At 49.4% G+C, this 20508-nt stretch overlaps 7 protein-coding genes across 7 annotated transcripts; 4 read left to right on the top strand and 3 right to left on the bottom strand.

The window, feature by feature from the left end:
• Nucleotides 1-280: 280 nt before the first annotated feature.
• On the bottom strand, nt 281-4790 carry FTJAE_10821 (aminopeptidase 2; the record flags this gene model as incomplete). Its single annotated transcript, XM_037343701.1, has 10 exons — nt 281-339; nt 395-1208; nt 1258-1489; nt 1877-2181; nt 2248-2500; nt 2552-3948; nt 3998-4168; nt 4225-4429; nt 4499-4612; nt 4678-4790. The coding sequence occupies 10 exons, from the start codon at nt 4788-4790 to the stop codon at nt 281-283; spliced, it is 3663 nt and encodes a 1220-aa protein (XP_037202119.1).
• Nucleotides 4791-5832: 1042 nt separating this feature from the next.
• Nucleotides 5833-7421, bottom strand: FTJAE_10820 (uncharacterized protein; the record flags this gene model as incomplete). The annotated part of the gene is made up of 3 exons (XM_037343700.1): nt 5833-6802; nt 6851-6906; nt 7182-7421. 3 exons carry the CDS (start codon nt 7419-7421, stop codon nt 5833-5835), a joined length of 1266 nt encoding a protein of 421 aa, XP_037202118.1.
• A 579-nt stretch (nt 7422-8000) lies between these two features.
• On the top strand, nt 8001-8838 carry FTJAE_10819 (uncharacterized protein; the record flags this gene model as incomplete). The annotated part of the gene is made up of 2 exons (XM_037343698.1): nt 8001-8456; nt 8509-8838. 2 exons carry the CDS (start codon nt 8001-8003, stop codon nt 8836-8838), a joined length of 786 nt encoding a protein of 261 aa, XP_037202117.1.
• A 699-nt stretch (nt 8839-9537) lies between these two features.
• On the top strand, nt 9538-10812 carry FTJAE_10818 (pectin lyase precursor; the record flags this gene model as incomplete). Its single annotated transcript, XM_037343697.1, has 4 exons — nt 9538-10003; nt 10056-10144; nt 10192-10360; nt 10409-10812. 4 exons carry the CDS (start codon nt 9538-9540, stop codon nt 10810-10812), a joined length of 1128 nt encoding a protein of 375 aa, XP_037202116.1.
• Nucleotides 10813-10974: 162 nt separating this feature from the next.
• FTJAE_10817 (BCL5p) lies at nt 10975-12117 on the top strand (the record flags this gene model as incomplete). The annotated part of the gene is made up of 1 exon (XM_037343696.1): nt 10975-12117. One exon carries the CDS (start codon nt 10975-10977, stop codon nt 12115-12117), a length of 1143 nt encoding a protein of 380 aa, XP_037202115.1.
• Nucleotides 12118-12475: 358 nt separating this feature from the next.
• Nucleotides 12476-14569, bottom strand: FTJAE_10816 (amidohydrolase; the record flags this gene model as incomplete). The annotated part of the gene is made up of 3 exons (XM_037343695.1): nt 12476-12494; nt 12544-13010; nt 13079-14569. The coding sequence occupies 3 exons, from the start codon at nt 14567-14569 to the stop codon at nt 12476-12478; spliced, it is 1977 nt and encodes a 658-aa protein (XP_037202114.1).
• A 4267-nt stretch (nt 14570-18836) lies between these two features.
• On the top strand, nt 18837-20485 carry FTJAE_10815 (uncharacterized protein; the record flags this gene model as incomplete). The annotated part of the gene is made up of 4 exons (XM_037343694.1): nt 18837-19481; nt 19525-19848; nt 19904-20087; nt 20139-20485. 4 exons carry the CDS (start codon nt 18837-18839, stop codon nt 20483-20485), a joined length of 1500 nt encoding a protein of 499 aa, XP_037202113.1.
• Between the last annotated feature and the right edge of the window lie 23 nt (nt 20486-20508).

Raw genomic sequence — 20508 nt, 5'->3', positions numbered from 1 at the left:
TTGTTGTCAAGTCACTGGGACTGTTCTCACACCAGACAAATATGGGAGCATTCAGATGGCACTGGCAACACTTAACTTCAATAACGCATTGAGCATACAAACAGGTAGACAAGTGATCAGGACAAAGTATTCACTCCAAGGCACATAGAATAATCTGTGACCGAGAAAGCTTTTTGCCATTGATCTAAAGACAGGCTTATACGCTGCAATGCACGCCACAACATCCAATACCAATCTCTAGGGTACCCCGTCTCCGCTGTAGAATACCGTGAGTGTTCCATCAAGCCTGGCGCTCGCCACACATTTGATCGAGCTGCTTGGCCATGCTAGCCATATGACCTCATAACGTCATAGTACATCGGCCTCTTGAGACGTGCTTATTGATGAGCGTTACATCCTGCGCACTGAAGCACGTAAGGATTGCCATCGTTGACAGGGCCAGTGGGCCCCCGAATAAAGCATCCGAAATCTCTGAGGCAAAAACGGCACTTCCTGGTTTTTTCCAATAGCGCAATCATAGATTTGACCTTGCGGATAGTGATTTCCTTTTGTCGCCGCTGAACAGCTGAAGCCTGTTTGAAGGACTCCTTCAGTCCTCTGACAAAGCGCAAGTCTTCCACGAGCTGTTGAATCCGCCGACCGCAAGCCTCGAGTATCTCGATAGCGAGTTCGTGTTCGAGGTCGATGGTTGGAAGGACTTTTGCCGACGTCAGTTCCTCGATGTACTTGGCCGTAGCCTTGGCGATGACCGAGCGGAGATCTGCATCTCTGTTTGAGATGGACATCTCCTGTATGGCTTGAGGAATGATCATGAAGTCGAAATCGCCCAAGAGAATGGCCGAGATCTTTGAGGTCGAAAGCTTACCCAGCTTTTCGATATTGTAGTAGTCCGCGATCGCGTTGACGCGAAGGTGGGAGAGGATCTCCGCGGAAGAATCTTCTGACATTCTGTCATCGTCGTCACGATGATCTCCGCTAGGGTCGTTCTCATCATTGCCGGCTTCGTTGCGTTCGCTATCTTCGCCGTCTTCACTGCCATCTTCGCTCTTCCCATCGCCGTCGTCCCTTTTTTTGTCATCGCCTTTGACCTCAACAGCCTTCTCGCTTTCGGGCGCGAGTCCGTAGTCTCCGGTGTAGAGGAAGTCGACCATACTCTGAACAGTCGCGACATCGAACTCGTTGACAGTGACGGTCTTTGAAGTTGCTTCCTGCTGAAGGTGTCAGTTTGAGCCGCTGGACGAAGTTCTAGGCACGTACCGCAAAACCGCTGTGAAGTGCAGCGCTGATGACGGGCGACTGAGGGCAAACAATCACCTGATGAAGCTTGAACTCGCGATCCTTGCAAACGAGAGTGAAGTCACTGAACTCTCCAGATTGCACCAAGTGCAATAGAAAGGGGTGAGGCTGAGGCGGCATCGTTGCGAGCCTTCGGTTCGATTGATGAGGCTCGGGGGTGAGGTGGAGATGCGAAGATGCGAAGAGGTGAAGACTTTGTTGGCATTTGGAGAATAAGAAAGACAAAGAGCAGAACGGCAGTGAATGATGTCATAAACAAGTAGGCAGCCTTCGCTCCAATTCCATTTATGATAAACGCGGTGCACGTTTGTCGGTAGCTTGCAGTGCCTGACAGTGGTTTGCGGCCCAAGATCAAATGGCCCTAAACACCAAGCCAATTCTTCAGATTGCCGATTGATGCATGACAATGAGTGGTAGAAGAAAGAATAGTTAATTATATATCTATCTTACAAGTAAGCGAAATTCACTACAGACTCTTCTAAAGGATACAGTCGCATTTGACCGTGGTGGATTCACGGCACAGCGAGTGTGACACTTCCACTTCGTGTTACACCACCACTTTGCCTCCAATTCAGCTTACAGATACCCATGACTCTCCAACCATGAACGAACGTCGGAGATGTCACGTTCAGCCCACGATCTCCGGTTCTCCATGGCCTCCAAGTTCTGCTCAATCGCAATCTTCGTATCGCGCCCGCCAAAGAATGCTCTCACGTCCTCAATTTGATCCTTAGTATGCAGACCTTCAAGAACAAGTCCCAGGAACTCGGGTGCGATGTCAACCGGATCCTCCTTCTCAACCCTCTCCCAGTTCTGCTTGGTCCATTCCCAAAGCTCGAACGCGCCATGAGCCGTATCGCGAATCAGCCAAGTGAGGTAGAACATCTAATCTCCCGTTAGCTTTACCTTTCTCTGTGTAGATTTATATCAACTTGCATCCTCGCTCTTGACAGTGTCGGTTAGCAGGTGGCTGAGGACCCATTTCATAAGCTCAGCATTGGGTGCCCGTCCGAGACTTTGCAAGGCAAGATACTGTTCGTCCTCATCGGATGAATCTTTCCAGAGATCCAAGAGGCTTTGGAGTTCTTCAAGACCGCCGTGGGCTGCGATGATTCCAAAGGCCTCCCGCCGCAGTGACCCTGGGATCGCATTTTCGTCGCCAGCCGTGCGTTTTGCAAAGAGTTCCTTTGCGGCTGAGACAACACTGCGCGGAATCTGTCAGCTTTTTGCGAGACCATAAGGACATTGAACTTACCTGGGGTATCCTGCAAGACCCGCACCGCTGAACATTGATGTCTTGAACCTGATGAGGTTCTCGTCATCATCCTTTGACATGGTCCACCCAAGTTCCTCAGCCTTTGGACCGATCACCTCCCTAGTTAGTTTCCGAAGAGCCTCATTTATCTCAGGCCCGTGGAATTTGTAGACAGACTGAATGGAACTGAGGTTGCGGTTGATCATGTCCCAAACATAAAACGAGTCTAGTTTAGAGAATTTGATGTTGAGATCGAGCAGTTCGCTGGTCCTACTCACTCCTACGGCAACCAAAGCTTCCAGGTCGCACGATAATCCGATGCAGTCGCGCAGGCTGAGATTTCGCTTTGACGCCTCCTCGAGTAGACGAGTGAGAAGTTCGGGTGGGTAATAGGTTCGGAAGAAGCTCCCATGGTCCGCGTTGACTTTGAATAGACCGTCAGAGGGAGGAAGAACTAGCTCCCTTTTATTCATGTCAACTGTTTCAACTCCGTGTCTTTGCCGAATTGCAATTTTGAGTGGATAGATTGTATCAGATGCCGCATCCTCTTCCCTTGCCACACCATTGCTCAAGAAGCGTTGCTGGAAGAGTCGAACACCTGCGACACTGCCACTCTCGTCGAGAAGCTCAGACACTCGAACGACTGGGAAACCGGCCTCCTTGGTCCAGACACTCATGCTCGCTGCCATAGGTTCGCTGGTCACCTCCTCCCAGGCCTTCCAAAGGTGATTAGGCCTGGTGCGCTGGAACTTGTGACGTCTGAGATACAGCTTCACGCCGTCGAAGAATTTGGTGTCGCCCAGATTGTTTAAAATCATCCCAAGGATACACGGGCCCTTCTGGAAAAAGATCTCGTCATAGAGCGACTCCGCATTGACGATCGCATGACTGCTGTCAAGGGAGTCTTGGCGGAGCGCTTCCTGTAGGGTATTGGCGACGTAGGAATCCCAGAAATGCCAGCTTGGAAACATCTTGTCTGCAGCGTACCACGCCATCAAAGTAGCAAAACCTTCCTGGATCCACAGGGCATCCCGATCTCTCATTCTAACCAGGTTCCCAAACCACATGGAAGAGATCTCGCGGAGAATTGCCTCTGCGACTCTCTTCTTCTCATCCAAAGTAGAGCCTTCTGAGTCGAGCAAAAGGTTTGGAGTGCTGGAGATGATCGCTCCCCAAGTCTGCGTGTCCGCGGAGAATTCTGGAACGGCGATCAAATCGAGCTTTGGGAGCGGGTATTCTAGGTCGAAGCAGTCTTCGAAGAACTGAAAGCCTTTGGCCGCGAGGTCCACTGCAAAGGTAGCCTGCTCTTGAGTGCCGAGAGGACAAAAGACAGACATGGGGATCCTGATGTTGGTGCATTTCACCTCGGCCAGGGGCCCGGCTACTAGACAGAGATGCTTTGACAGTCAGACCACGCCTCTGTCGCTTTTGTGGGGTGATACTCACATATGTCGGCATCGAAACGCTCCTTCGAAAGGTTACCATCTTCTCAGAAGAATGCTTATAGGTCACAATAGTTGACACAGGCATATTCGAAACGGTGACAAAAGACTTGGGTACCACGACGGAAAGGGTGAACTTGGCTTCCGTGAGAGCTTCGCTAAAATGGGGGAAGACCTATGAGAAGTCAGTCATCGTTGCAGAGTAATGCCCCAAGGTCCAGTGACTCTTACCTCTCTCGCGTATGTCGGCTCCAACGCTGTGACCGCAATTCGATGCTTCACACCATCGTGTGTCTCATAGCTCGCCTGGTAGAGGCCATTCGAATCGTCGCGAAAAGTGCCGGTGTAGGAAAGGATGATTTGAAATTCGTTTGAATTCTCTGGGGAGATCTCGTGGGGGAGTTCGATTGTCAAAGTGTCGCGTGCCTCGTTGTAGCTTTGCCGTCGCAGCGTGTTAATGAATGTCGATCGTGGATTCGTGGTAGTGCTCCTGATTTGGACGTACCTCAGTTTATTCGAAAGGTACCAGGAACCTTGATTGAACTTGGCCTCTGCTCGATTTACCTTGATTGATTTGGAATGCAATTCAAGAGATGAGCAGGTGCCAATCACGGTGCAGCTGCGAACAAAGTCTGTCAGTGCTGCAAAACAGCCAACGCGCTGCCCTTAGCTGGAGGGCCTTACCTGATCGTGACAAGGCCTTCGAATTTCTCCTCGTCGAAATCAGGATGGAGTCTGATCTCGTAAAAGAGGGCCTTAACGCGGGCTGGCAGGGGGATGCGCTCTTTCTTTTCCATGACGAAGCTGATTGGATGTGCTCGAGGAGTCGTCAAATCTTGAGTGAATCAGAAAGGTTAGCCACCAGCGCAGGTGGGACAGATGCAATGATTGACCAAGGCTTGCCTGCAGGGTTGAGAGGAGATGAATATGGAGATGGAGAGGAACAACAGTCTTGTCAGAGTCAAGTTTCTGTCTGTGGCAGCGGAACTACCTGTGCAAGTGATGACTCCTGCCTGTAGTGCCTGCCGTATTTAGGTTGTGGACGCACGCCCAAGCGAGGTGCAGGTGCTTCGACATGCCTGCCTCCTTCTTTCTCGCTCATGTCCTGCCGTACTCAGTGCCGTTGTCTTCACGAGGCAAGATGATGAAGCCAAAGAAGCTTGCAGGTGCTTGTCACTGCCAGCGGTGCCCGCATTGATATTGGTGGTGTGCTTCCACGCTCTCCCATCATACGGCTCTTGAGACTCGACATTTGCTTCCCAGCGCTCATCACGCTGATTCCATGGTAGACTACCAGTATCCTTTCTAGCATTAATGGGAATGCTGTAACTTGCCCGTGTGCGAATGCGTTTGTAAGTGGTGAAATGGTTGAATATACTTAAAATGAACTTATCATAAGTGTTCAACGAGAGTGGTTGACTGCAGTTGTCTACACTAAGTTAGGAATTGTGAGGCCTAGGGAGTCCACTTGTTTTCATACGCCTGCACAAGAAGAACATAAATTGATGAGCTGATGGGCACGAGTGGTGCTGTTGTCGTTACTAAGGTACCTGGTTACTCATGGCCTTTCTACACTACTGGGATAGGTCAATTACTAAGCGCTCGATTACTCGAACACCTTGTCGACCTCAGAAACGGTCAGAAGCGTGCTGATCTTTGTGATACCAGGCAATAGCGAGTAGGAGGGCTAAAATCAGGCTCTCGCTCAGATCCTTGCACTGTCACCCCGCATAGAATCCTTCCTTCACCACAACACCAATCACACCCAACCCTTTCAGCCTCATTCTTATCTCCCAAGCTGAACTGCATACAACCTCGCCACCTCTCTCTGCATCTCAACTAACCCCTCCGCTGATCCCTCATCTCAGGCAATCCCAAACCACTCATGTACTGCGGATGATACAGCTCCTGCGGCGACCGCTGCGGCGACGTATGCATCTCATAAGCAAACTGCGTATTTCCCAACTCAGGTATCGGAGACGGATACGCAGGTGGCTGGGAATAATCGCTTCGACTGGGACTCGATGCCCAAGTATCGCGTGCCCCAGCCGGCGTTGGGGGCGATGACTTGAAAGGAGGTGGTGGCTTCTGTGCCGTTGCAGGGGCTTCGTTGTGGGCTGCATAAAATTGGCTTGGCTGCTGCGGCTGATTTGTAGACTTGAGTCGTCGCCTCCACAGGAAAAAAGCAAGTAAGGCGATCAATATCAAGCCTAGACCGCCACCAACGGCTGCACCGATAATAGTGCCTTTGGGCGCACCACCATCGCCAGAGCCTGATTCTGAGGAACTTGCTGCTGTTCCAGTAGGTCCTACTGTGACGGTGGATTGACCTTGGACAAACACCGTGACGGTCTGTTTGTGTGTTGTGGTCGAGGTCGAGTACTTGGTCGTCCATTCGGTCTTTGTTTCTGTGTCGGTAATTGTTGTCGTCGCTTTTTCCGTCTCGTAGACTGTTTTCGTGTCTGTTGCTCGTCTGTGGATGGGAATTCCTCGTCGCGCAAGACCGTCAGCGAGCGCATTGAGGCTTGCAGCTGGTCGGAGGATGACTGGCTCTATTGTCTTGGTTGTGGGAGATTTGCGTTCGAGCTGTTTATGAGGAGCCGCAGGGACAAATCGCTTGTGTTTTCTGTCCGAGTCTGTAGCCGTATTCGCCCCAGTAGCCTCATAACCCGTAGGGCCTCGCGATACCGTTACAAACACGGTGGTCTCTACAGTCGAGACCGTTTTCACAGTCGTTGTGCCATCGGTCGTGACAGTCTCGGTGTCAGTTGCAGTCACCCACGAAGTCGTTGTGTCGGTCACCGTTGCTCTGTCTAGTATCAGCTGAGTACAATTGAATGCAAAAAGGCCGCCTCACGTAAGATTGACGCATGTTTGGGCATCGTTATCGCACTTCTGGTCTTCGTCACAGCACTGGCGGTGTCAGCGATAGTCAAGACAATCTGACCATAACTCAAAAATGGCTTCCCGACTGAGGGATTGCAGCACGTCGAATCAGCATTGCAAAAAGCTCCCCAGCCAGGATCTTTAGAAGTTCCGCAACAACTCTGTCCTTCAAGGCAGCAATTGCCTCCGGGATCTGCTCGGCAACAAGACCTGTTGTCAGCACAGCACCATCCATTGGCTTGGGTACCGCAGCATTGAGGGGCAGTATCAGGGCATCCGTTATCGTTTCCAAAGCATTTTACCAGTTGGCCTTGGCGACGACCAAGAGGAAGATCCCAAGTCGGAAGTTGGGATGCCAAGGGAGTAAATTCAAGTCGTTTGATCGCGCCTGGTCTAGTCCACTCTTGTACGAAGAGTTTGACTTCTTCGGGGTCTGTGATGTTGAGATCCTGGATGCTTTGCTCGAGGCAGGTGGGAGAGGTTGAAACGATCAGGCATGGTAAACAAGCAAAAGCCCATAAAAGACATCCGATACGCATCATGTTGAACGTGTAGACCGCCATCTGGAGTAGATCGAAGGAAGAAAGCGAGAGACATAAGGCGAAAATAAATTGATGTAACCCAGATTTATGCTGCCTCTTTTCACTTGGGCCGCCTGCTTGCCATACTCTGCCTGGAGCTTCGTCCCCCAGCGACGCCACGCATAGAGATATCACATCGGTAATGCAACTAGTGAACGCTTGCATGTCGACACGCACGATAAGAGAAATGCTTACCCCGCCCGAAACATTTGATGAACAGCCAATTGGGGAGTCATGTTGAAAGCCTGATTGAGGTTGCACATAGGGGCTAGTGGCCCATCATGTAGATAGTCATCTCTTGTCCGTCTAGTTAGTTCTTCTCCTTCAATTAATATACAGTTCACATTCCAAGAATAGAATCTGCTTATTCCCTTTCCTGAGCTATACTAGATCTGGTACACATCAGCTTACATGCGGAATTCCGTTAAGCGGAACTCCGTTTAGCGCTTACGCGACTATATAAAGCAGTAACTGCGCTCATATGGAATCTAAATGTGTCAATATCTCAGTGCCCCATCTTCAAACTCAAAGATCTCTAAAATGGCAGAGAGCAAGCCTGTTATCGTGATTGTTCCAGGTGGCTTCTGCAGCCCCGAAGTCTACCAACCCGTCGCCAACACTCTGGAGCAAGATGGGTTCAACGTCATCGTCCCGAGATTAACCGTCACTAAAAACCTCACCTCCAAAGATCCTGCAAGCCAGGAGTTCAAAGACTTGGCCAATAAAGGCCTCCTCGAGGATGTCAAGGAACTTCACGACCGTTTGGCTCCCGAGTTCGAGAAAGGGTCTGAGATTGTGATCTTTGGACATAGCTATGGAAGTCTCCCCGCTTTACTTGCCATCGAAGGGCACACGATTGCAGAACGCAAGGAGAAGGGACTTTCTGGTGGTATCAAAGGATATGTCGCTGTCGCTGGGTTCGCGTATGCGCAGAGGGGGAAGAACGCTAGAGGCGATACGGAGCCAGCGCCGCCGATGCCATATTTCGAGCACGAGGTATGGCAATCACCTACCCTGCATGTAACCCCACTGACATACTTGATCACAGGATGGGGTCTTCCATATGACAGAGGCCGCAAAGCCTCTCTTCTTCAGCGATCTTTCTCCCGAGAGACAAGATGAAGCTTGGAAACTGGTGCTAGGAAGTCAAAGCCAGAAGAGTCTCAGCGACGTATCGGAGTTCATCAACTCTGACGTCACGATTCCAAAGACATATGTCTTGTGCGAGAAGGATGAAACTGTTCCTCCGGAGTTACAAGAGATGCTTATTCAAGCTGGGGGTTTCGATAATGTAGAGAAGCTGTCGTCTGGGCATTTCCCTTTCGTCAGTATTCCGGAGGAGACGGCTAAGCTGTTTGCACGAATTGCCCTACGATGAAAGGGATGCAAGTTGTTTGAAAGTCTAGAGGATGAGATCTGAGTAATAGACATTTGCGTGATTGGAGCGAATATTGACTTGACCGACTTCATGAGAACAGAGTAACTATTTGTGCGCATACTCTGTATGCGGTGTGAATGAAACAGTAGAGTTTCCTAGATCGTCCCTTCGCTCCGTTCTCGTTCTGTTAGACAACGGATGAGAAACGGATCGATGAAACGGAACATTCCGTACATCCGGTGAGCCTTATCGAGGAATGGCCTTCAAGCACCTGACATGGTTTCGAAGAAACACCATTACATATCAACCTTACCCCCGTTTCATGCTCGATGGGATGATCGGATCTGTATATGCTCCAAGAATCGGTCGCCCTACGCATTAGTAATTGATAAATGTCACTGGCACTTATACGATCGTCGCGAGCGTTGTAACGAAGCTAACGAAATTAAGGGATGTATAGGGCTACACTGGCCTGTCACTGACGGAAATAATATTCTCCACTGACCCTGGAGTCCACTGCAACCGTGCTTTAGACTTAACTGAAACAAGGAGCTAGATAACTTCGCATAGGCCAGTTTCTCCGAAGAATAATCCGACGAAACCGCGTATCCCTTTACTATAATTCAAATTCAAATGATGGTTTCAATCAAGGTGAGAATAGTTCTCCAGCACATCTCTTAGCTCTAAAGCGTCGCCATCATGAAGTTCACCCTTTACCTCAGCGCCCTCACAGCGCTTCTCACCTCCACAACAGCCCAAAAACTCTCCGGTTCAGCACAAGGTTTCGCCCAAGGTGTCACAGGCGGTGGTTCCACTGCAGCAGTTACCCCCAAGAACATTCAAGAGCTGGTGACGTATCTCACCGATAAGACGCCCCGCGTTATTGTGCTTGATAGAACGTACGACTTTATCGGCTCAGAGGGTACTGTTAAAGAAAAGGGATGTGCGCCGTGGAAGACTGGTGCGGGATGTCAACTGGCTATCAACGCAGCTGGGAATTGGTGTGGTGATAATCCCAAGGTTGATGTTACGTATAGCAAGGCTGGAACTAGCGGGATTAACGTTGCTTCCGATAAGACCATTATTGGGGTTGGGAATAAGGGTATTATTAAGGGGAAGGGATTGCGATTTGTTAATGTCAAGAACATTATCGTTCAAAACATTCGTACGTTATTTGTACCCGCGGTGTATCAGTTGTCTAACAGATGTGCTTGCAGATATCACGAACTTGAACCCTCAGTATGTCTGGGGCGGTGACGCCTTCACCTTCTCTGGCACCAGCAAGATCTGGGTTGATCACTGCACCGTAAGCTCATTTCGGCAAGTCACCCGAACAATTACTAACGTTTCTAGACATCTCTGCTCGGCCGTCAGCACTACGTATTTGGCCGCGACAAGAGCACTGGCATAACCCTCTCCAACAATCACATCGACGGTCGAACACAGTGGTCCGCTGGCTGCGACGGGTACCACTACTGGACAATTGAGATGGTCGGCCAGGGCGATCAAATCACCCTCCAGAGTACACCTCCCCCTCACTATAACCATGATTTCTACTAACGTCTTTCAGACAACCTCATCGAGCACACAGCAGGCCGTGGCCCAGCCCTCTCAGCAACAACATTCCTCCACGCCGTCAACAACGTCTGGCGCGACATCAACGGCCACGCCATCGAAGGCGACACAGCCGGCAAGGGTCTCTTCGAGGGCAACGTATTCCAGAACGTCAAGCAGGTCGTCGTCCCCGACTTCAAGGGTCAGCTTAACAGTTGTCCTGATAACGCTGCTGCTAGCGCTACGCAGCAGTACCTTGGTCGCGTGTGTCAGGGAAATATCTTCATTTCGTCTGGTGCGTTTAACAGGAAGGATACTGGCTTTATGTCGGAGTTTAAGGGATTGCCTATTGCGAGATCTACGCAGGCTACTACTGCGCAGAGCAAAGTTCCTGGAAATGCTGGATTCGGAAAGATCTGAGAATTTCGGGTTCAGAGGGGTGATGCGATTTGTTCTCTCGGAAACCAAGCTTACGTGAGATTTTGGGTCGTGGTGGGCGTGGCTATCAAAACATCGCACCAGCCCTTCACAGTATATATCTTTACTTCAGTACATTATCATCATTCAGTCCATATAAAAAACATGGTTTCTTCAAATTCACCGTCAGAGGAGATTGTGTACCCCACGCACATGATTGACAATGTGTCCGTCCTGAAGTTCCTCGTCATGGCCTGGACCATGCGCTTCAAAGATGTTTTGAACGCTGACAGACTGCACCAATCGCTATCGGAATTACTTACTGTTGGCGATTGGAAAAGGCTCGGTGGAAGATTGAGATATGGGCATAACAAACGAGGAGCTCTAGAGGTTCATGTCCCGACCACTTACACGATGGAACGGCCCGCCGTGTCTTACTCGCACCAACATTATGATGTCAACATCGAAGAGCACAATGCAGCCAATCTATTACCAAAAGCGACTATTCGACCTTCAACCTTTCCAGGAGCATCGCGACCTCGAGACTTTGGTATACCACCTGGTGCACCAGCATCGCTGAAGGATTATACCAGTCGAGATGTTCCAATGATCAGTCTTCACATTATCACCTATCAAGACGCGACACTTGTCACTGTCACTTGGCCACATGTTCTCTTCGACGCGGTTGGATTCTCTCACTTGATCGAGGCTTGGTCAACAGTCCTCGCAGGTTACAAAGAACGTGTCCCTAATATCATCGGTCCTAACGATGATGTTCTTTATGACCTTGGGGAGATAGCCCAGGCTGAACCGCAGTATGCATCTAGCGAAGCGCGAATTCTTTCCGGAATAGCGTTCATATTCTTCGTCATCCGAATGCTCTGGATCATATTCACTCAGCCGGTCGTTGAAAGCCGCATCATTTGTCTGCCAAAAGACGTGGTAGACAGACTACATCAGCGCGCGTTGGAGGATATCAAGGAAGAGAACTCGGGCCATGATGATCCATGGGTCAGTCCAAGCGATGCCATCTTAGTTTGGCTCACCCGCGCCCTGGTCGATTCATCTAAGACACCACGTCCGATCAGCATGACAACTCCAATCGACACACGAAACCGATTGTCTCAACTTCAGAACTTCGATGGAGTCTACATTCAGAACATGATCCTAGGTTCCTTCGTCAACATCGCACCGGGTGACCTTCGCAAGCCATTGGGGGCGCAAGCTCTCGCAAGTCGCCGAGGCTTGTTGCAGCAACTAGATGAGTCGAACTTGATCGGCATTCTCCAACTATTTCGCAAACGCTGAGATGAAGGCATAGCAAGAGCGCCGATATTCGCTGCGCCTGGTAGTGAACTCTTGGTTACCAACAATAGACTCAAAGTTGATCTCTTTACAGCAACAGACTTTGGACCAGCTGTGATTCAAGCTGGTAAAGACCAAGAGAGGAAGAACCGCACAGGCAGGCCAGCTCATCACTATGCCTCATCGCTCAATCCCGGGATTACGATGAGGAACTTTGTTAATGTCCATACGAGAGATCTTGATGGAAATTATTGGTTGTCTGGGTTCTTCACACCCCAGCAGTGGTCACGGATTGAGAAAGGGTTTCAGGAAATACTGTGAAGTTGCAGGATGAAAAGAATAGTTAATTACAACCTTGCAGTCAGTAGAAAGACTTCGAGCTATTTAACAAAGCTCTTATACGATTACTAGTGATGAGAATGAACACACGCTCCACGAGTCTGAAGCCGCTGCACAGATCCCTTCCCCTCCTCCGACAAATCCCTTCCCTGAATGCCCCCAACACTCCTCCTCTTAATCATCCTCCCAACATCATCATCATTCGCAAACTTCGCCTTAACACCATTCTTGAAGTCAACCTCATCAGCGATATACACTACCTCACCACCAACCATCGTCAGCAGTGTCTTCTGCCTTGCAATATGCTCCTTGGGGACTTTAAAGTAATTAGCCTTCAAAACAATAGCATCAGCAAGTTTTCCAACTTCAAGGGAACCGATGTAAGCATCAGCACGGAGGAAACGAGCGCTCTCGGTTGTGATAGCGCGGATAGCTTGGTCGCGTGTTAAGGTCAGGCCAGGGAGACCGTTGCTGTCGTAGGGTGCGCCTTGTGAAGCGGGAGAGTGAGGGTTCTTGGGATCGCCAGAGCGCGTGACGCCTGCTTTGATGGCTAGCCACTCATCCAAGGGTCAATCTATTACTCTCGTCAGTCTTAATACCGCGAACACAGTTTTTGACCACATACCGGCCAGTCGCTACCGTATACAATAGCAGACCCAAACTTGGCAAGTTCTCCAAAAGCCTCCATGTAATGCGATCGTCTTGGACCCATACTCTTCACACCATTCGGGAGCCAGACTGAACTAGCCTGTGACCATTGAAAGCTCATGATAGGATCGGCTTTCAGTTCGGCGAAGCGAGGCCAGTCTGAAGGATCAGTTACTTCGTTATGCGCGAATCCAACGCGGTAATCCCGAAGTTTGGGGTTTTTGTTACGCAACTCCTCGAGAGCATCGAGGGCTGTTCGAACAGCGAGATCTCCGTCAACGTGTATCTGAGCATCGATGTTGTTCTTGAACAGTTTTGTCAGGGTAAGACTCAAAGTTTCCTTGTCCCAGTATGTTTTGGGTCCAAAATTTGATTTGGGTGCCCACATTGAGGTATTAGCCACAGGCTGAAAGTATGGCTCGATGAGAGATCCGGTGTTGGCGGGGTACAAGAGAACGCCGTCCATGAACATTTTGACAGCGTGCCACTTCATAGAAGGCTTGGGGCTCAACTCTCTCTTATCGCTCCATGTCGCAGTAACATTGACCACATCCTTGACGAGATCATCAATGCCCGCAGTGTTATTTGGTGGCTGCACGAGATAGTCGAAAAAGCCACGAGCTGTTAAACCTCCCTCTTTTCTGATAGCTGCAAACGCAAGAGCTGTATCCTCGCTGGACGCAGCCTCCTGGAAGCTCGTCACACCTTCCTCCCGAAGAAGTTTCAACGCTGCTCTGGCAGATCGAATGTTGTCCTCGGCTGTTGGTGGCGCCGGTCCTGCTAACAAACTCGTTGCAGAATCTTGTAAAATTCCTGAAAGTTCTTGACTTCCTGGGAGGCGCTCAAATTTGCCGTTTCTTGGGTCCTTGGTCTTGCTTGTGAGGGATGATACCTTCAACGCAGCGGAGTTGACCCAGAAGGTATGCGAATCAGCTGACGCAACCAAAATAGGCCTTTTTGTCTTGAGCTTGTCCAAGTCTTTCTTCGTAACGCCACCCGTATCATCAACCAAGGCGTAGTAGTCAAGAGAAATGACTTCTAGCCAGTCTTCATCCGTCTTATTTTTATCATCATCAAGACAACTCTGAATCTTCTCAAGGAATTTGCTGAGACCCAATGGCTGAAAGTTCATGTTGCACTTGAGAAGGCCAGCTCCGCCACTAATGGGATGCATATGGGCGTCCACAAGACCAGGCATCATCATTCGGCCTTCTAGGTTGAAGACCGAGGTGTTCTTGGCGATATACGACTGAATGCTTTCTTCGTCACCTAGGAAGGTGATGTATCCATCTTTGACGGCGAGGGCAGAGTATTTTGTGGAGAGGAGATCGAGAGAGTAGATGGAGCCATTGCGGAAGACAGAGTCTGCGGTGACTGTCTTGTTCGGCTTTCTGGAAGCAGCTGAGCCCGGGGAGACCAGAAGAGCTACTGCCAGGAGCAGGCTGGAGACAGAACAGGGAGTTTTCATCGCGTTCTTTGAGAGCTGAGAAGATGACGAACAGGAATGGTATGTATCTAGGTTCTGTCATGGCACCTGGGTAGTTTTATATAGTTATTCTGTCTATCTGGCCAACCGTAAGACTCGGTCTTTACGTCTTTTTGTCTTTGCATATTCACCTGCCAAATCGATAAGCGACATCGAATCGTATACTGGAGTCGGCTCCCGCTTCCATAATTGATCTAGGTGCGGGAGGTAGATTGAGTTATGCTTGATGATAGGCTTGTTCGTAATTCTGCAGGTGATCGTGACCATCTTATCAAGCCCCCATGTCGCGATCCGTGGGTTTGCGGGGAAGTCGCTTGAACTATCCTTTTTGGTCATAGGTTATCTCGCTTCCCACCGACTTGGCGCTATCGACTATTGATCTTCAAGAACTTCTAGACTTATATGCCGGCCGCTCTTGTCTTAGTTAGTATGTTATTGATCTTGGTAAACTTGAAAACTGGTAGAAGATTGCGTCATGCTACGACACCGCTAATAGGTCAAATAAGCGTTTCTGTTGCTTCGGCTTGATAATATTACGTGCAATCGCTTTCTCAATACTATATCAAAATTGTCCATCCATACTATGGTCAGAGTCGTACTAATCGTAAGTTAATCGAGTCTATGTAATACAGTTTGAGGATCTATGCACCTCGGCATTAGTGAGTGATCAAGCATCAGTGACACCACCAACTCAACGAGGCTATGCTTTAACCGATCAGCTTTACGGTCGCGTCTTAACAAAATATGGATATTGTAATCAATTGACTTCTTTCATATTAGCGCGTTTAACAGGAGAGGTCTTCTTATCATCTCGGGGATATATGATTGGAGAGTCCTCGACCGTCCCATGACATCACTAGAGACTGGGTATAGGCGACGGAAATTGCATATCTATGGTTCAGTACTCTGAAAGTCTGAGACCTCACCGTGACTTTCTTTTCTATACAGACGCCACTCATCGGTCATTGAGAAGACTCTGATTTAGCTAATATATGGGAATGAGGGCATTATTAAGCTAAAAGGCAGAACCCGTGAACGCAGTAACCGTGATACCCCGAAGGAAGTTCTGAGTTCAACAATAGCGCTCTCGGTTGTGCTGGCGTAGATATATGGCTTGGCTGTGTGCAATGGGGTCAGACCGGGAGGACACTTGTTATTTTAGAGCGCGAGATACCCTGTCAGGCTGGTCTGTTGTGACGCCAAGACAAACAGGGGGACACTCTTTAAGAGATCTGGCTTGTCAACTCGATACCATTCAAGCCTTACGATCTAGTTACATACCAACCAGGTGCTTCCTCGCTCATGTGAAAAATTTCTTTAAAAAAATCACATTGATCTTTAGAGAAAGCAAATTAGCAGGACTTGTGGCATGATGGCCAAGGGCTGTGTCGTGGGGCTTCGGCCGCCGTATGACGAGTCATGCTGCCTGCATTCTATTCACAGCCTCACCTTTGTCCCCTCCAATGGCAAGTCGACAACGCATACCGACCCTTCAACGCCCCTCATTCACCCTAAAACCACTCAGTTCATTTCAGCATCTGCCCAAACCATACCAAAACCTTTATCCAGACGGCCATACCTGCCATACCTGGAGATCTGTTCTATAGCCTACTCAAGTGGATCCTACACAAAGGAGCGTTCGCCATGTCAACTATCGGTAATGTCACAGGTCCAATATGAGGCCTCAGGGTCGGAGGTATCCAAGGTGGAAAGCGACATTGCTCAAACGGTCAACCTTGCCGATACTGTTGTCAACTTGATACGCGAACCTATAGTTCTGTTGTATCAGAACATTTCCAAGACAAAAGCGCTCAACGCCAGCCCCGGTGTCTGGAAAAGGTGAAGCCCTTGACGATGCAGGACATTGTCGTATTCCTGTCATGCAAAAAGACGGTTTCGAAGCTCATCTTGTCCGTACTGATGGGCTCATTGACTGTTGCTCTGCGAACAGGGCTTCCCTCGCACCAGAGGAGCGTCGAATATTTCGGCTCTCTTGGGGCAGCAATAACTATTTGAGTCGAGGCCAAGCACCTCAGGGCCTCCCACCAGGGTCGGCCTGCTGGGCCTATTTCCTCCACAGTCTTGGAATACGACCGGGAATGAATGTTGTTGGGTGGAGGCCGTCGACAGATGGGTATATAAGCACACAGAACGGCGGTGTCGAGATGGAGATCGATGGATCAACGCTATGTCACGTAATCAACCTCTATTCTATATTACCACAGCCTACTCCTCAAGGTGAGAGGATTATTAGGATCCGCCCTGGCCTGGAGGAGCCCAACTCATATCGATTCGGCTTTGGTATGCTGGCTTGGGATACTGTGAATGGCCAGCTACACGCTCATTTCACACCCGGCGTGGAAACTGAATTGAATGCTACAAAGCAGCCTTTTCAGCCTTCTCCCTGAGGGAGATGGGGAAAATAACATGGAACCTAGCACTCTTATGGCTTGTTATTTTACGGCGCTGGAGGAGCATGGCACATCGGATACGCAGTTTCTCCTACCATCACCCGAAGCATCGCTCAACGAACGCGTCACAAGACTTATCAGCTGCCTTCGAAAGCTTCGGACAAGGAGGGATAGCTTGCTCTTATTAACCTCGGAATGGATCGAAAACGCCTCCCGAATCAGACTGCGGGTTCTGACTCAGGGCGGTGAAGATGATTCATTCTATCAAGATATCTGTGAAATGCTTGACCAAATACCATACAGCGTGGCTGGGGGGGACGAACAAGAAGCCAAGATAAGGTTGAAAAGAGAGATATACACTCTTTTCCCTTTTAGAAGCGACAAGTATGAGTCCTGCGTCGGTGAAATCCGTCGCAATCGCCCCAGTCACCGAAACTATTTCATCGGAACTCGAGAAATTATACATAAGACCTTGGGAGGGTACATCAACCAACCACACGGATCATGGAAACGAGGGCTGTTTGAGATGAAAAGTGAAGTTATTGAACTGATGCATCTTTCACACCGGGCAGTTATTGGCAAGAACGTTTACATTTTACGGTTCACTAGGTCTTCTGACTTATGGGACAAAAAGGTCCTTCTCGGAGCCCCAATCGCCTCAGTACCGCAAAACTAGCCAGGTACCATGGCCTCTGGTATACTGTCTACTTGCATTTACCAATCCAGTCTATAGAGAAAAGTTCAAGGATTAGTTCTCTTTCTCGCTGCTGAAAGAATCTAGTAAAGCTCCACTAACGGAAAAGCGTTATTATTGAATCAATCGCAGTTGCTCTCCAATGTGGGTGCATTATGCAATTTTCTTATCGCCTGGGTCAAACTAGAGTCCTTCATCGTTGTCCTCTAAGAAGGTTTGGGCTCGTCTTGTCTGTATATCAGATCAGGTGACAGCATCTGCGGAGCATCGGTCTTTTGTCCGATATGCATGCTCGCTTGCTCTCCTCACGGCCGATCACACGTCAACATCCATTTTGCCTAATGTTGACGATCCACTTGATTGGTTCCACGGAAATACCTGCATCGTTTACCGTTGCATTCAAACCCCAACTCGCGTTTCAAGATAGGAAATCTCGGAAGCTACATTACAAAAGTACCTCGGCATGCGGTTGAGATTGTCTCGATAGCTACTTCTGGCTCCGAGAGTCCTTGTCTGAACGAAAGTTTGTCGAGGCGGAGGCCTGGATACTAGCCGTATGCCAGTAATGCTCGCTGCCGGGTCACAGTATTTACAAGTCTGCATTATCTTTGCCTCTTCAATCGGCATCCTAAGATCTGTCTCGTTCTAAGATATCTGACCTGTATCGAACTGGAGCATCAAGATAAGAGAACATGCAAAAGCATCCAACTCCGTGACCTTATCTCCGTAGATGCAGCCTAATACTACCCTGGTTCCCAATCTGTACAACACCCATCAAACAGCACTTACGAAAACGCATTGTCCTCCCCACAATGAGCGGGTCATCGTGACACCCCCGAGTCATAGACCTTGCCTGTGCCCATTTTACCCCAGAAACAACCCAACTCAGCTGCGGGGTAGTCTCGTCAATTGCGGGGGATGATCGATCGACTCGAAGCAATCGCCTTGTTTCTCGTTGGTCAACCCATCGGTGATGTCGCATTCCTCGCTGATCTGTTACCAATAATGATGAAGATTCGGTGTATTCCTTTGCCGAGCTTTGTGCCGGGGGCTTTATATACCGTCATCGTAGCTGAATTCTTGGTCCCCAACTCACTCTGTCTTCTAAGCTCATCTTTCGCCACCTAATATTCTTGACGCTATAATGGACACAGGCAAGGCATCCGTCCAGATGGACGAAGGCGATACAGGTCGTGAGCAAAATCTCGAGTCGTGGGACTTTAATGCCCAAACCGAAGAATGGCGCAAAGACTTTGACAGGAAACTCCTCCGAAAAGTCGACATGCGACTAATGCCGACTCTCGTGGTCATGTATCTCCTCAACTTTCTCGATCGATCGAATCTCGCACAAGCAAGACAAGGATCCCTCGAGGAAGATCTCGGCATGTCAGGCACAGACTTCAACCTCGCCACGTCGATTTTCTTCGTGGGATATCTGCTCATGCAACTCCCCTCCAATCTCATCCTTACGAAGCTTCGGCCGTCGCTTTACCTTAGCGCGTCTTGCTGTCTCTGGGGCGTGGTGTCGACGTGTAATGCTGCTTCTGATAGCTTCACCCATTTAATTGTAATTCGATTCTTTCTGGGCTTTGTTGAAGCACCCTTTTTTCCGGGGGCGGTGTTTTTGATGAGTTCGTGGTATACGAGAGCTGAACTTACGCGACGCATTGCGTGGCTTTATTCTGGAAATGCGTTGGCGAATATGTTTGGCGGTGTTCTCGGTGCGGCGATTTTGGGAGATCTTGAGGGAGCGCATGGCATTGCAGGATGGAGATGGCTATTCATCATCGTGAGTTCAATCTTGACGATGGTACAAGGCTAATAATTAACAGGAGGGCGTAGCCGCCATCGGATTCTCCTTCATCGCCTCAGTCGCTCTACCTAATTACCCTCACACCACCAAATGGCTAACCCAAGAAGAGCGCGCATTTGCTGCATGGCGCCTAGCACAAGATATCAACGAAGTCGACGCATACGGCGAAAAGACAATCTGGGACGGTGTCAAGATGGCTGTACGCGATTATCGCCTCTACCTGTTCGTGCTTCTTCAGCACGTCAGCTTGGTTTCCCAGACATTCCAATATTTCTTCCCAACCATTGTCGGAACCCTTGGTTATGGAAAGATTACGACTCTGTGGCTCACTGCGCCAGCTTGGGTAAGTCGAGATATTATTCTTTGAGTTATAGTAAGATTTACTGACTGACCTTCAGTTCGCGACTTTCCTCCTCTCTGTATGCGTCACGTTGAGCTCTGCCAAGACGAATGATAGATCGCTTCATATCATCTGTCTCATGCTCGTAGCAGCTATCGGAAACGCAATTGCAGCTGGTACAACTGTTGTTGGAGCTCGCTTCTTTGCCATGTTTCTCATGCCCATGGGCTCTGTCGCTTCTTGTAAGTTCAACAATCCAGGCTGTTATGGAATCGTCAACTGACACTTTACAGATCAAATTATTGTATCATGGGTCGCGAACTCTTTCCCCCGTCCTCTAGTCAAACGATCAGCCGTCATCGCCATCTGCAACATGATCGGTAACACAGCGAGTATTTACGGATCATACATGTATCCCAGCAAAGACGGTCCCCAATACACCCCAGGGGGTAGCGCCAATGCCGCGATCTGTGTTGTAGTCGCTCTTCTCGCTCTGTTGCTGCGATATGTTCATAAGTGGGAGAACAAGAAGTTGGACAAGGCAGAGGCTGAAGCGAACGTCGTGGCTCCCGAGGATGGAAAGGTCCACATGGCTGGTACCACGGGAACCCAACGCGCAGGGTTTAGGTATATTTACTAGGCTATTATCATATACCTTAATCA

The sequence above is a fragment of the Fusarium tjaetaba genome (assembly GCF_013396195.1).
Source record: "Fusarium tjaetaba strain NRRL 66243 chromosome Unknown NRRL66243_c0000255, whole genome shotgun sequence".
In the NCBI taxonomy this organism is placed as follows: domain Eukaryota; kingdom Fungi; phylum Ascomycota; class Sordariomycetes; order Hypocreales; family Nectriaceae; genus Fusarium; species Fusarium tjaetaba.
Note: the sequence above shows the minus strand (reverse complement) of the source record. Positions and strands in the feature narration are given on the sequence as shown.